The sequence below is a fragment of the Hypanus sabinus genome, chromosome 14, assembly GCF_030144855.1.
Source record: "Hypanus sabinus isolate sHypSab1 chromosome 14, sHypSab1.hap1, whole genome shotgun sequence".
Lineage (NCBI taxonomy): Eukaryota > Metazoa > Chordata > Chondrichthyes > Myliobatiformes > Dasyatidae > Hypanus > Hypanus sabinus.
Genome location: NC_082719.1, coordinates 21,175,810 through 21,192,528, shown reverse-complemented (window position 1 = coordinate 21,192,528; position 16,719 = coordinate 21,175,810). Strand labels below are relative to the sequence as shown.

The window sequence follows — 16,719 nt, the reverse complement described above, 5'->3', positions numbered from 1 at the left end:
TTTCGTGAATATAAGCCCTAATGGCTGTTTGAACTATATGCCCTTGTTCAACAAGACAAGTGACACTACATATTCCCTCGCCCGTTGCTTATCCTTCAGTGTTAAGATAATGAGGGATGCTGGAGGTGTCAGGTGGCATCTGTGAACTGAAATTGACAGTCAATGTGTTGGGTCCAGACCCCTAATGAAGAGCCTCGACCTGTAACTAGGGACTTAGATATTCTGACGAAGTGGACAGACACAACTTAAGACAGGGATGTGTGAAACAATGCTTTCTGATAGGAAGGGAAAGGAGATGCAGAAAAATGCAATGACATATTTTTATAATATAAAGGTACCATAAATGAGACCCAAGGGCACATCCACAAACTTATAAAGGATGTTGAAAAATCATAAACATAAGGAGATTTTGCAGATGCTGGAAATCCAGAACAACATACACAAAATGCTCAGCAGGGCAGGCAGCATCTGAAAAGAATAATGAACAGTAGATGGTTGAGGGCAAGACCTTTCATCAGGACTGGCAAGGAAGGGGGAAGAAACCAGAATTAGAAGGTGGTGGGAGGGAAGGAGCTCAAGCTGTCAGGTGGTAGGTGAAACCAAGTAAGAGGGAAGATGGGTGGGGGAGAGGGAAAGAAGTGAGAAGCTGGGAGGTGACAGTTGGAAGAGCTAAAGGGCTGAAAAAGGGAATCTGATAGGATGTTGGCAAGTTGTTTTGTAACAGGCAAAAACAAGAATGTTTATGGAACTTGAATAAGTCATTGTTTAACCCCCCCACTTGGAGCACTGCACCACTAGTTCTATACTACAAAATATTGCTGTCTTCTGGAGATTTACTAAAGCAGTACCAGGACTGCAGGACTTCAGTTACATATGAGTCTAGAGAAGCAATGGTTGTTCTTTGAATCAAGGAAAGAGATGTGCAAAACAATTAATGGTACTGATGGAACAATATGAAATGATTACAATGACACAAAGGTGGGAACCAGCGGACACAGATTTAAGGAAATTGGCAAAAGAACTAGAGGTGAGATGGAAGAGTTTACGTATGAAGTGAGCTGCAATGTTCTGATAAAGTGGTGGAAGCTGATTCAATTGTGGATTAGTGAACTATCTGAAGTTCATGACTAGATCCTTACATTAAAAGATAATTTCACATAATTATTATACGTACCAATAGATAAACAGATTCAAAACAATGAATTTATATTTAAAGTAACAGTTGGACATATCTCTACTAGTATTCTGGGCCATTAAAATGGCAGTATCAATAATTCTTTTCTCTATACATGCTCTGAATAATACTCAGAGATGACATTGGACATGTTTTCCATTGAATTTGTTTGCTTCTCTATATCATGGACCTCAAAAGCATAATGCCAAAAGTCCACTGCAAATGTTACTTCATACAAGAGTAAACATGTTATTGAAGTCCACTGAACTCCTGCTCCATGCAAGTAGCTATGCTGAGCTAGCAGAAGAAAGTCTGTATAAAACATGGTTAAGGAACTCAGCAAATAATTTTCAAGCATTTTTTTTACATTTTGCCTAATTATTTCACATATCAGCAATCATCTTATTGTACATAGAACAAAGAACAGTATAGTACAGTTCAGGCCCTTCAGCCCACAATATTGTGCTGACCCTTTAACCTACCCTAAGATCAATCTAACCTTTCCTTCCCAAATAACCTTCCATTTTTCTATCAACCATATACTTAACTAGAAGTCTCTTATTAAGTGGCAGAACAGAATTGAAGGACTGAATCAGTTATTCCTGCTTTTCATTTATATATCTGTGCTGATATAATTCAAACATAACTGATATGTGTTAACTTCATTGTGTTCACTAAATGAAACAACATCATGCAGGATTCACATCCAACTAATACCACATTAAAAATAATGTTTATATACAAAAACTCACAGGTGAACATGTTAGAAATATGTCCTAATGGAAATTCAAAGAAACCCTGAATTTGGAAGAAAGTGAAAGTAAAAAAAAAGTTTTAAGATTTGAAATAAATGCTGGGAATATTTAGCTGATCAGTCAGTGTAGGAAAGGAAAGGCTGCTGAAACTAATTACAGTATTCCAAAGAGTCAAACATTGAACCATTCTCTTCTGACTGAATGTAGATGGCCATGATACAATTTCAAAAACCAAACCAGAAAAGTAATAAGCTAAAGTAAGAAACTGCACTAAATCTCCAGGTACTCAATATTTTGATGATTTTAGCTCACTGTTCCAAAGCCAGCTCAATGCACGTTTAGGGGAAAAGATACATGCAATGAACCCCAAGGTGATTACCACTGAGAGGAAAACACGGAGGATTCCAAGTCTTCACTCTTCATTATTTATATTCCCTTGGAAAGTCAGAACTGCTTGAATCTAACAGTCTGCTGTTCCAAAGCCAATGGTGATGACTGCACCAACGTTATGTACCATTCTATCATTAGACAGCTAGGAGCATGAAAAATAAGGTTATTATTGAAACTAAATACTTTTATTTCAGCATTTAAAAAATTATTACAGTGTACTGGATCTTAACAATATCCATGTTAAGAATCAGAGAGTCATAAAGCTATACAGAATGCATACAGGCCCTTCGACCCAATGAATCCATGCCAATAACAGTGCCCACTAAGCTAGTCCTGATTTACTGCATTGGCTCATATCCTTCTAAGCCCTATCCCAGCATGTACCTATCCAAATGCTTCATAAATGTTACTATTATATCTGCCTCATCCATTTCCTCTGGCAGCTTATTCCACATACACACCACCCCTTGTGTGAAAACTTTGCTCCTCAGGTCCCTTTTAAATCTTAGCTCTCTCACCCTAAATCAATGCTTCTCTATTTTAGACTCCCCCACCCTAGAGAAGAGATATTACCATCCACCTTATCTAAGCCGCTCATGGTTTTATTAAACCTCCTTAAGATCACACCTCATTCTCCTATGTTTCAAAGAGTACATTTAACTTGGTCAATCTCTCCCTTTAGCTCAACACTCTACACTTGGAAACATCCTCATAAATATTTTCTGTACTCTTTCCATTTTAAACACGCCTTTCCAGTAACAGGGTGACCAATACTGCACACAATACTCCAAGTGTGCCTCACCAGTGAGTCACACATGTAACATGGAGTCCCAGCTCCTATATTTAGTGCCATGACTGATGAAAGCCAGCATATTAAAAACGTTTTACATCACCCAATCTCCCTCTGATGGTGTTTTCAACAGACTATGTGATGTGCTATCAATAACTCTAGGAGACTGGAAGTAGAGTACAAAATGATAGGCTTTTATTAACAGCAAAAATGGGCATGACCATGTTGAAGACTGAGGGAGGAGCAGTGCCCCAACCACCTTTATTCAGGGGCCTGTGGGAGGAGCAGTCAGCAGAGGGGTGTGTCCAGACACGATACATGGTTTACCACACTATGCACCTGTATTCCTAGGCTCCCCTATTCTATTGCATTCCATTGTGACCTACCATTCATAGAATAATTCCTACAATGGTTTGACTTTCCAAAATGCATCACTGCACACCACATACCATATTGAAATCTATCTGTCACTCTTCCAGAAATAAAGGAGGAGGTATTTGCAGCCTTACATCATGCTAAGGTGGATAAATCCCCAGGGCCTGACTAAGTGCCTCCACAATTTCTTATTTAACTTCTCACAAAGTCCAAGGTGCACTTGATCAAGCCATGGAACTTATCCACCTTAACATGCTGTAAGGCTACAAGTACCTACTCCCTGGTATAACGAATATCCTACAAATTATCTCCACTTGTTTCCCTTATCTCTTGAACAGCCATTATTTTCTCTTCAGTAAACACCAAGGAGAAATACTCATTAGAATTGCCACCCATCTCCTGCAGCTCAAGATATAGGTGGTCCTAGTCCCTCCCTAGCCACCCTTTAACTCATAATATAGCTATAGAATCCCTTGGAATTTTTCTTAACCTTCCCTGCCAGATCCAGCTCGTAATATCTCATTGCCTTCCTGATCTCCCTCTTAAGAATATTCTTATTGTCATCAAGGGATTTGTTCACTCCTGACCTCCTAAACTCAACATATACTTCATAGACCATCATATTCAATGTATGATAATAAATCATCTTTTAACAAAAGCTGTTGTCATGTAGCTAAGTTAGAAAGAATGATTTTCCTCATTTGCATCAATTATGTTAGTCAACTAAATAGAAATCTGTTCAATTTCAAAAGTCCAAAGGTTCATTCAATTTCAAAGTATACAACTCTGAAATTCTTCTTCTCTGGGTAGCCATGAAACCAAGAAAGAAAAGAAAGATTCAGGGCAAAATTTCATTTGGAACCAATCTTCAAAAAATATTGGGGCAGACTGTTCTTTCTTTTACCTTACACTTATATATGCAACAGCAAGTTGCCTGACTCTCAATTATCAATTTATCTCAACTTTTGAACCTGTGTGTCGAAAATTGAAGTTGGCAACGAGCTAGTGGGAAGGTGTAAGTACATTGTCTTCCTATTCTTTCCTCTTACTGAGGCCAGTGGCAGAGTGTATACATGTTAAGGAGTGGTATCAGATATGTTTTGCTTCTGGTCCATCACTTTAATCCAAGGATGGCTAATGTATGTAGTGCAACCCTATTCAACCGAATGGGTCACTGAGCTAAATAAATGTTTTATTACCTTTTGTTTCATTCATCTTGATATTCTAATTAATTTCTAACATATTTAGTTATTTTAATTAATATTTTTTATATTTAAGTTTCTTAAAATTATTTACATTCATTGAAAAGTTTTTATATGTTTCACTAACAGAAGTTGAAACCCACAAAGGCTTTTGATATCAGTGGCAAAAGATCGCTTCGTGTTTTCAAGGGTAGGGTCTCAAAATCTAACAACTCAAACTATTTTGCCTCCTACAGCAAATGGACCCCTTTCAAGTACCCTAAAAGCTTGAGGTTTTTAAGTTTGATCTGCCCTCCGTGATATGTCAGGCATTGTGGTGGCAAGTTTGGATGGCTGACTAGTTTCGGGATAACCTAGTCAATCAAATTTTCTTTTATTCACGATTACTTTACAGTATATGCCCAGTTACTGATATTTAAGATTTTGAGATTAAACAGCATAGCTAATTCTCCTATGCAAAACTGTAGCTGAAAAATACTTTATTGATTGATTGAAATCAAAGTTTACTAACATTATTTAATATAATTTTTTACCACTAGCATGCAAATTTGATCAATGAGACACAAAATATCTGTCAAAAACATCAATCTCATGCAGAGAGTGACACTTCAAGGATCCATATATATGATAATGGAAGTTGAATCTGGGGAATTTGTATGCTGTATTTTGATGTTGCTGCAGGAAATCAGATGGATCAGCTACAATGGGAAGAATAGTTTTCCTTGTTTATATCCACCATGTGAGTCAATGAAATAGAAATGAGAGAGAAATGTCTTTGAAGATTATCCATTCCGGGTAAATGCAATGAAAATTTACAGGTGGTGGTGTGAAATTTTCACAGAATATCCCCGATCTTTAGCAAAACAGCAGATGGAGGATTGGATCAGTCATCGTTTCTTCCTAATTTCCGCAAATCTCCTGCCAAAGTTATGGCGACGCCAAAAACATTTGAGAAAAATTCCATATGTGACATTAGGCTCCTATCCTAAAGTATACAGTATATATCTTTTTCTTGTTGTTCTCAAATCTAGTTGGCATGTCTATTCACATTGTGTTGCATCTCTCCACTGGTCATCTGCAGAAGACCACATTGGTGTTTACACTGCATTTCCTCAAAGTTATAATAAATTTCTAAGCTTTACCCACCCTACAGTAATTGCTGAGATTACAATGAACTTTGTGTTCCCTGTGCCAGGATGTCAGCTTCACTAAAACAGAGCTGATGTACAGGGAAAGTTGATGAATATGGAGGTTTACCTGAAAATTCGCTACTATTGTCATTCCAAAAGAAGGTAGAGAAAGTATTATCAGCCCAAAGATATTGAGCCATGGTTTCATCACTTTTGCTTTAAGCTGCGAATAATGGAGGACAGCAACACCAGTCACTATTAGGTAGGGGTCAGGGAGGTGATAGAAGAGGGAGGGGCAAAGGAATAAACAGATATGATGGATCAGCCTCTGCCACAATGACCTATACTAACTCATAATCACTATGTTCACTATCTATTAACTGTGAGATAGCAAGTCATCCTGAATTTCTAAAGCATTTTGAAGAGAAAGAGTCCCTCTGTATTAACTGCTGCTGTAAACTAGTATTGCAAGCATTTTTAAGAAAATTTTATGCATCTACTAATTATTAGCTTAAGAGGACAAAGATGGAAGTTCTAAGCAGCATGGTAATGAGGATCCCAAGGCACTTGGGGGATAAAGTGGCTGGCTCCATGTATCCTAAATCCACATGGAAATTACTTGAGACCCATAATAATAAGTTTGAAGGTCAAAGTCTTCTTAGTCTACAATAAAAAGCAAATTGATTAGAAAATGCATATGTTGCAAATTGCAAACAAAAAAAACATAAAATGCAAAAAACACTTAGCAAATCAGTCCTGTATCTGTGGAGAGAACAGAGGAATTAATACCAACAGATCTAAAGCTAAAAGCTTAACTCTGTTCTCCCCACAGGAGGTGAATGGATTGCTAAACTTTTCAAAGTTTTCTGCTTTATTTTCTTATTTGTCTACCTTCCAAAGTAATAAATCTGTATTGTCAAATTAATTTTCATAGAGAGAACTAGCAAGGTTTGGCAGCACCAGGAGGAAAAATTAAAGGCAGCCAGTGATTCTTTTCTTCTGAAATTGCTGTAGTGCCACATGCTCTTTTTCTTGGTGACATCCAAATAATAAATTCTAAATCTATTTCTAACAATTAATCCATTGCTGTTTGTGAAATCTTGCAGTGTTCAAAATGATAATTCTCATTGCTTGCTGCTTGTAACTTAAATCACAATAAGGCACTTCAAAAAATGACCATGAAGAACTTTACAACATGCTTATGCACAGGTGCACTAAATGCAACTTGTGATATGTATCTTTCTTGATTTCCCCAGAGCCACAAGTGTACACACACACACACACACACACACACACACACACACACACACACACACACACACACACACACACACACACACACACACACACACACACACACACACACACACACACACACACACACCAGAAAGATTATCCTCTTGGCCCACTAGCAGGAAGATTTCTCCTGAACACGACCCCACTATTTTGTTCACTTTTTGCATCATTTAACTAGTTTTATATATTCTTATGGTAACATAGTCATTTTTAATGTATTGCTCTGTACTACAAAACTACAAATTTCACAACATTTGTCAGTGATAATAAACCTGATTCTGATTCTGCTCTATTGTAGTCAAACTGTCTGATTTTAGATTGTGAATTCTAGCTGCAATACAATCCATTTAGAAAGTCTCTGACACCTATATATACATCATTTGAACTACATTCAGAGAAGTATCTTACAATAAGAACCAAAAAAATGGAAACATTCAGTAAGCCAGGGTAGATCTGTGTAGGTAGAAAGAATTAATATGCCAGCTCAGAAAGTCATCCTCACGAAACATTAACTCTACTTTATTTTCCATAAATATGATGGCTTGAAACATATTTTCAACATTTTGTCTTTATTTCACAATTCCAGCATCCACTGGATGATTGTAAGAGGATTATGTAGACATATTAGAGGTAAACATAAATTTTTTTGACTTTTGATTTTTTTCCCAATGGCTTAGTTTGGAAACTCAAACAGAATTCTCATTGCCTTACTGCTTACAACTTCAGTCTGAGTCTGCCAAAGCCATTCAAAACACTCATTATCACTAGCTAAAAAGGTACAAAGCAAGCACACTAATGCAGCTAAAGGATAATAATCTCATGGACCTAATTCTCTACCTACTGAAGCTTTAATAGAAATGATAAATGTAAGAGAAGTATACTGATTGCAATTTTCCCTAAGGTCCAGAATTCTAGATGGGTCCCAGCAATCTGCAATACCCAAATGTAGCAGTAAAATAGAGGAAGGCAAAAAATAGGAAACCAGAGTAGTTATCCTAGCATTCTGTCATCCAAATAATGTAAGCATTCATTATCAGAACCTTAATACTAAGTGGAGTCAACATTGTCTCATGAAAGGAAAAACCATGTTGGTAAATTTTATTAGAGCTGCTTGAGGTTTAATTGAACAGTGTGAATAAAGAGAAACAAATAGATACAACACTGGTGAGGAAATGTAGAAGGTAACTGAAGGCTGGCTGCTTTAATGAGTGAACAAGGATTGTGAATAAGTGCTGGGTTTAAAAGTCTATAAGTGCCATGTCAGAAACGAGTGGCAGGTGACTCCTGTTAGATGGGTGGAGACTGGGAGTGTTTGCTTGTGCAGACTTGACAAGAATACTCCCCCTCCTACGGCCAGCATCCGATAACCCAGGATGATCCAGAAGAGTCCAGTGGAATTCCTTGATAGCAATAGATCCAAGATGAAACTGGATGGAATTCAAAATCTCCCCTCCAGTCCATACCCTTCTCAGACATCCAAGTACTGCAGACCCCATCCATAATAACCTTAATTAATCAACTGGCAAACTATGTACACTTGGATTACCTACCACCATCCTAGGCTCCAGGGAAGAAGGCTCAGGTGGATTGAGCGATCCATGAACACTGGGCTTGAGGCAGGACACGTGTAAGGTAGGGGCAGCTGGAGAAAGTAAATGACTGGATTGATATCATGGGTAATCTTGAAGGGCAAATGAACTGGGGCAAGAACCTACAGGAGATGGTGCACAAATGCAGATCTCAGGTGGACAACGAGGCACAGCCCACAGGCTGGGTGCCACCCTAACTGCATAGATAATGGAGGCATTTATAATGAGATCCTACAGACTGAAATAGTTCTGAGAATGGGACTAAGTGTCTGGAGAGTTGTTCCATAAGGCGTTCATCAATTTGGAGAGTCAGAGTGATGAGGCTTTCGAGGTCAGTGGACATTTCCTGCATATTCAGCTCAAAGGCCCATTTGATGGCAAACAGCTCTGTCTCCTATACCATAACGCTGTAGAGTTAAGCTTACATGAGAAGAAGGCACATGGGTGTGTCTTCACATCTAGTCCTCACTGGGAGAGAATGGCTGCGGCCCCCAAGTCAGATGAGTCAATCTCTACCACAAAAGGTCTGGAGGGTTTTGGATGTTGGAGAATGAGATTGGTGGTGAAACATCTCTTGAGCTCCTCAAAAGCATGGTTTGTGGCAGCAGACCAGGTTATCCATGAATTAGGTGACTTGGTGAGGGAGGTATGAGGAGCATCAATTTGGCTATAGTATCTGAAGAAACGGCAGTAAAAGTTGGAGAAGCCCAACAAGTGCTGCAGCTGTTTGAGGACGTGTGGTCAGGGCCATTCCAACGACAACACACACTTTCTCTGGGTCCATGATTATGCCATGGGCGAAAGGACATAACCCAAGGCACAAATGACATTTCTACGGTACAATTGATTTCTGAGGAAACACTGAAAGTCTGAATGGACTTGACAGACGTGGTCTTGGGAATCCTTGGAGAAGATGAGGATGTCATCAAGGTAGACAAACACATACCTGTGTAGCATGTCTCAGAGGATCTCATTAATGAAGGCATGGAAAACAGCTGAAATGTCCACAAAGCATCACCAAAAAGTTGTGGTTGTCAGACGGTGTTATGAATGACGTTTTCCACTCATCCCCCTGATGGTTGTGGATAAGATTGTATCTGTAGATCCAGCTTGGTGAAGATTTGGGGCCCTGTGGAGTGTTTCCAATGCATTACCCATTAACAGAAGAGGGCAGTGGTACTCAATGGTCATTTTGTTGAGTCTAGGGTCAACAGGGACGAAGACACCCATCTTTCTTTTTGACAATGAAGAACCATGCACCAGCTGGGGACTGGGATGAGCAATTGAAGCCATTCTGTAGCATTTTAGTGATATAATCATTCATGGATTAGCTCTCAGGAGGGGAGAGGGAGAACAGACAAACTCCGGGAGGGGTGGTGCCGAAGAGGAGGTTGATCATGCAGTTGTGAGGTCTGTGAGGCAGCAAGATGGCTGGCTTCCCTTTTACTGAAGGCAATGGCTAAGTTGTGGTACCCTGCTGGGGGTGTGGTAAGGTCAAGTGTTCCACAGTCTCTACTGATTTATGGTGAAATTCACTGAGGTTGCAGGTAGATTGTCTGGCACGTGGGTCCCCAACGCAACATTGAACCAGATTGTTGTGTTTTGTAACTTAAAAACATGAAACTAATTCAAAAGAAGAGATGGGAGTCCGAAATGTGAGTCTAACTAAGCGAAGCGCGCGTGTGTCATGTGACAGTGTGATGACATATGCAGTTCACATATTTATACACATCACCCATAATGAATTATTTAAATGAACAAGACTGCTTTATCAAATCTACAAACCCCATTTCCAGAAAAGTTGGGATATTTTCCAAAATGCAATAAAAACAAAAATCTGTGATATGTTAATTCACATGAACCTTTATTTAACTGACAAAAGTACAAAGAAAAGATTTTCAATAGTATTACTGACCAACTTAATTGTATTTTGTAAATATACACAAATTTAGAATATGATGGCTGCAACACACTCAACAAAAGTTGGGACAGAGTTAAAATAAGATTGAAAAGTGCACAAAATATTCAAGTAGCACCGGTTTGGAAGACTCCACATTAAGCAGGCTAATCGGTAGCAGGTGAGGCATCATGACTGGGTATAAAAGAAGTGTCCATCAAAGGCTCAATCTTTGCAAGCAAGGATGGGTCGTGGCTCACCCCTTTGTGCCAAAATTTGTGAGATAATTGTTAGTCAGTTCAAAAGGAACATTTCCCAATGCAAGATTGCAGAGAATTTAGGTCTTTCAACATCTACAGTACATAATATTGTGAAAAGATTCAGAGAATTCAGAGACATCTAAGTGCGTAAAGGGCAAGGTCGGAAACCACTGTTGCCCTCATGCGGCACTGCCTAAGAAACCGTCATGCTACTGTGACAATTATAGCCACCTGGGCTCGGGAGTACTTCGGAAAACCATTGTCACTTAACACAGAATGTGGCTGGATCCAGAAATGCAACTTGAAACTGTATTACGCAAGGAGGAAGCCATACATCAACTCTATGCAGAAACACCAGTGAGTTCTCTGGGCCCGAGCTCATCTCAGATGGACCAAAAGACTGTTGAACAGTGTGCTGTGGTCTGATGAGTCCACATTTCAGCTAGTTTTCGGAAAAAACGGGCGTCGAGTTCTCTGTGCCAAAGATGAAAACGACCATCCTGATTGTTATCAGCGAAAGGTGCAAAAGCCAGCATCTGTGATGGTATGGGAGTGCAACAGTGCCCACGGCATGGGTGAGTTGCATGTATGTGAAGGTACCATTGACTCTGAGGCGTATATTAGGATTTCAGAGAGACATATGTTGCCATCAAGGCGACGTCTCTTCCCGGGACGTCCATGCTTATTTCAGCAGGACAATGCCAGACCATATTCTGCACGGGCTACAACAGCGTGGCTTTGTAGACACAGAGTGTGTGTGCTTGACTGGCCTGCTGCCAGTCCAGATCTATCTCCTATTGAAAATGTATGGCGCATCATGAAGAGGAGAATCAGACAACGGAGACCACGGACTGTTGAGCAGCTGAAGTCTTATATCAAGCAAAAGTGGACAAAGTTTCCAATTGCAAATCTACTACAATTAGTATCCTCAGTTCCAAAACGATTAAAAAGTGTTATTAGAAGGAAAGGTGATGTAACACAATGGTAAACATGCCTCTGTCCCAACTTTTGCTGAGTGTGTTGCAGCCATCAAATTCTAAATTTGTGTATATTTACAAAATACAATTAAGTTGGTCAGTAAAACTACTGAAAATCTTTTCTTTGTATGTTTGTCAGTTAAATAAAGGTTCACGTGAATTAACATATCACAGATTTTTGTTTTTATTGCATTTTGGAAAATATCCCAACTTTTCTGGAAATGGGGTTTGTATTTACAAGATTACTCAAGTATTACTGAAATATTAAATACACAATGCGAATGACCAGGTGAAGTAAGGGTCGTGAATGGACAGCCAGGGTAACCCGAGATGAGAGGAGTGTTGGGTAAGTAAATCAGGAGGAAGTGGATGGACTCGTAGTGCTCTCTGAAGCTCATATGCACACACCAGCCATCCCAGATCCCAAGGGACATCCATCAACGGCCATAATGCAGAAGGGGTGAGAGATAGGCTTGATAGGGAGTCCAAGATAAACGTACACACACACACACACACACACACACACACACACGCACACACACACACACACACACACGCACACACACACACATGCACGTACACACACACACACACACACATGCACGTACACACACACACACACACACACACACACACACGCACACACACACACACACACACACACACACACGCACACACACGCACACACACACACGCGCACACACACACACACACACACACACATGCACGGACACACACACACACACACACACACACACACACACACACACATGCACGGACACACACACACACACACACACACACACGCACGCGCACGCACGCACACACACACACACACACACACACACACGCACGCACGCACACACACACACACACACACACACACACACACACACACACACACACACACACACACACACACACACACACACACATGCACACACGCACACACCTGGTCCAGAAAGTTGCACCAGAATCCACCAGACCCTCCAGTGTGTGTAGAGCTGTCAGGATGTGGAGAAAGGCAAATCGAGAGAATTGGGCTATGGAACTTGAATGACGCACTGGGGGAGCTTGCCAGATAGAAGGCCCCTCATCTCTACTAGGTGGTGCCATTTACCCAGACACAGTGAGCACTGGGTTGATAGCAGCGGCTCTGTAATAAGCAAACAAGTTGTTTCTCCACCGACATATGCTGTGGGGGTGGGGGGCAGTTAAGGGAGCTCCCCCTAAGTGCATGGACTCTGGAGGTATTGATGATGAGGGTCCTGCAGCCTGAAATGGTTTTGGCAATGGAACTGGGGTTCTGCCTGATGATCTGAAGGGTTGTTCCATTAGGGGCTTGTCAATTTGGAAAGCCAGAGTAATGAGGCTTTGAGGCTGGAGGGCATCTCCTGGGCAGACGGCTCATCTTTCAAGCACTCCGAGAGGCCGTGACCGTAAGGGGCCAGTGGCTGTTTTGCATTCCAGCCACATTCCGCCACGAGGGTCCTGTACTCCAGGGTGTATTCCAGCATTGAACATGAGTCTTGACGCAGGCAAAGAATCATATCCGCTCTCCCCCTTCCACTTCCCACCTGGCACATCTCAGCAGTGAATTCCTGATTTTTTGCAGATAATGGTTTTATTTTCCCAGTTAGGATTAGAGTTCGCTCAGTCAAGAGAGATATGATGGAGGCAATCTCAGCTTGGTCTGTAGTATACAGAGATGGCTGAAGCTTAACATGTAAGATGCACTGGGTTAGGAAGTTGCTGCATTGGGTTGGGGATCTGTGGCTCAGAGGGAGGAGGTTAACTATCAAAGGTTGCTGTATTGAGATGAGAGGTAGAAAAGATAAAGTTCTGTTTCTCTAAAACTTGATACAAATTGGTTTAAAAATTTAGATGTTGCTAATAGAGAGTAGGATCAGGAAAATAGGTTTCAGAAAGTATCAGCCTTGGAGAAGGTTAGGCAGATGGTCAATAGTTTCCTGCTGTTTCTGGACCACGTGCTCATGTTGATGGACAACTTCCTTTAGGCAAGCAAACTTAGTTGGGCCAATCACTAGTTCACTCATCCTGTCAGGAAATGCTGAGGAGGTTTGACCCAAACACAGAGCAGTGGAGACGATTTAATGGTGAGCAATAACCTTAATAATAATCTTCAAAATGATGACCCACAAGAGGCCACATAACAAGAGAGAACAGACTCTTAACAAGGTCATTGAAGGCTAGGAGCAACTGGTGAGATTGGCTGGTTCAAAAGGTGAAGATTCTGGATGAGAGCTGGATTTAAATAGGCTGCAGGTGATACGTTGGAAACAAGTGGCAGGTGACTCCTGTGGAAACTGGGAAGTACCTGCCTGTACAGGCCTGACAGTGTTTCTGGATATCAAAAAGGTATACAGTAAGCTTCCATATACAAGGGTACTGCAGAAGATAGAATTGTATGAATCCGCTAGTATGTAAAGCAAGGTGTAACCAGTGGGATGCACAAGGCCTCAACCAGAAATAAATCTGTAGATGATACAAAGATAGGCAGGAAATAAATTGATAAGATGTCACAAAAAGTCTGCTAAGCAATATAGCTAGGTTACCTAAATTGGAAGAACATTGGCAAAAGATGCATATTCTAGGGATATGCTCAGCATGTATCAAACTGAGCTTTATTAAAACATGTTGAATAAGTCTACCTAAGTTAATTTCCAGTGACTTACCCAAACCATCCTAAAGTGACACCAATTGCAAGCAGTTTAAAATATTGAAACAAATAAATTATTTTCAGTTTAGCGACTTTCATGAATGTAGAAAACATCTAGCACTGATTCTTACATACCTAGAAATGCTGTCATATTCAGCATTTGGCTAAAAATACAGCTTTCAGGAGGGGTATCACCTACAATGCTTAAAAAGAAAAAGGTTACTGAATTTGTACTCAATTAGCTCATAAGGCCCAAGTGAATAAAAGGGTAATGCACTGAATAGAGAAAATCCCAAAATACCTGATGCACCATCAATTACTCTCTCTGAGACGTAAAGGCGAGATATCGGCTTTTATTGACCGGAAGAAGGAACAAGCAGTAGTTGATCTCCATACTACATCCTTGAGACTCAGGCCTCAATTGCCTTTATACAGGGGTCTGTGTGAGGAGCCACAGGAGCAGTCAGCAGGGGGCATGTCCAGACAGGCACATAGTTCACCACAATACCTTAAAAAAGAGGGCGTAAATTGCATTTCTGTTTCCTAGAAAGAAAACAGACATAATGATTTTAGAAATAATTACATATGTAAACTGTTTACTGTGTTTAAACACCATTTACATTTCCCATATTATATATATATATTTACATTGATTTTACTTAACTGACTCGCAGGAAGTAACATTATTCGATGGTAATCCCTTTTCAGTGACAGATAATGAACAACTTTTATGAATTTACACAAATGGTTACAGAAATGCTCACATATAAAACATTCCCCTCTTAAAGCAAAGTATGATGCATTCGATATTCCATTACACCAAACTGGGTAGGTCACACCAGATAACCAAAGTGTTTAAAATGGGATTTTTCAATTCTGAAGGCATTTTAATTATTTAAACAGGTTCAGTTATTTCTTTAAAATGGTGATTCAAGCAGGCAGATAAATAAAATGCTAGGTGTGAGGGACAAGATACCACAACATCCAACAGATGCAGCAATGTTTGGAGCTTGTCCCTTTTTTGTTCCTTGATGCCTTTGCTCTCCCTCTGTTTGGCCTCCATTCGCCCTCCAGCTGCTGGACACTCAAGCTTTCCCCTGATTGAGGCCACTCCACTCTACCCAAAACATGGCCACTACTTTCTTCGAGTATACTCCCCAGATACCCAGTGGCCCTCATCTCCCCCAGCAGCTGTGTCTAGCTCAGGCTGTCCAGGTCTCTCCCTTGGGTCTTGCTGACCATTTGGTCAGAAGGTCAAGGTCTCCTAATGCTCATGTTATGGGTCCCAGTGTGTGGTTTCCCTGCCAATGGAGGAGGATTTGTGTTCAAGCAATGTCAGCCATTACACTCAGTAAATATAAAGACTTTACACCTATAGGCCTCTGTTTCCCACACTGGCCATAAGCCCACAGAGCTTCTATTTCCCTTTGTTCCTGAAATTCCGGCAAGGTGGCAGCACGACTAGTCGCAGTGGCTTCTACAGGGTCAACAAACGGTGTTACTGTTCTGTTTAAATGTATGTCTAATGATCTCAATACCCTGCTGCACATTAAGAACACAAAGTACTGTGGGCTTACACCATCAGCGAGTTGCTAGCTGCCGGAGATGATGAAGGAGCTACACAACGTGCTCTGCCCGAGTCAATGGAGGCTTACAGTCAAATAGCAAGTGGCTGTCATGGTTGCTTTTCTTGCGATCAAAAGAACTCTTTGGAACATTGTTAATCTGGTACGCTGCAAGTTCCATTCGCTGATTTATTGGATGCGAGCAGGGGAGGATGGAGAAGGCCTAGTTCTCGGTCGTAGTGATAACTAGGCCTGAAGCCACAGTGTCACCTGTTTGCAGCCACCCAGAGTGACGGGACGAAGCCGTTACGCTTCACCGGGGGTGGTGTGGCGCAGTGTCCAGAACAGAGTTGGAGCTGTCCTCCCAGGGTTTCGCTTGGCAGAAGATAAGCCCTGTTGTGGCCGGCTGCAGATACTTTAGCGGCACTCAATGGACTTGGACCTCAAGCTGCGGAGTCGCTTGCTTTTCAGCCGCCAGAGGCATTCGAGCCATCGCGCTCTACCGGGAGTGGCTTAGCGACTGAAGATTTAAAATGGACTGAGGGGTCTGGACTATATACATATATATCTGTCTGGTTGAGTTTTTACTAATGGTCTACATGTGCCAGTATATGTGAGGACTGGGCCTCAAAGCCACGC

General features: G+C 40.9%; 1 protein-coding gene across 1 annotated transcript; it reads right to left on the bottom strand.

Moving 5' to 3' along the window:
* Positions 1 to 1,283: 1,283 nt before the first annotated feature.
* Positions 1,284 to 16,261, bottom strand: tmem150c (transmembrane protein 150C). Its single transcript, XM_059989816.1, is given in 5 exon segments — positions 1,284 to 1,486; positions 2,284 to 2,461; positions 5,944 to 6,071; positions 14,651 to 14,737; positions 16,171 to 16,261. Coding segments are annotated over 5 exon segments (687 nt in total).
* Between the last annotated feature and the right edge of the window lie 458 nt (positions 16,262 to 16,719).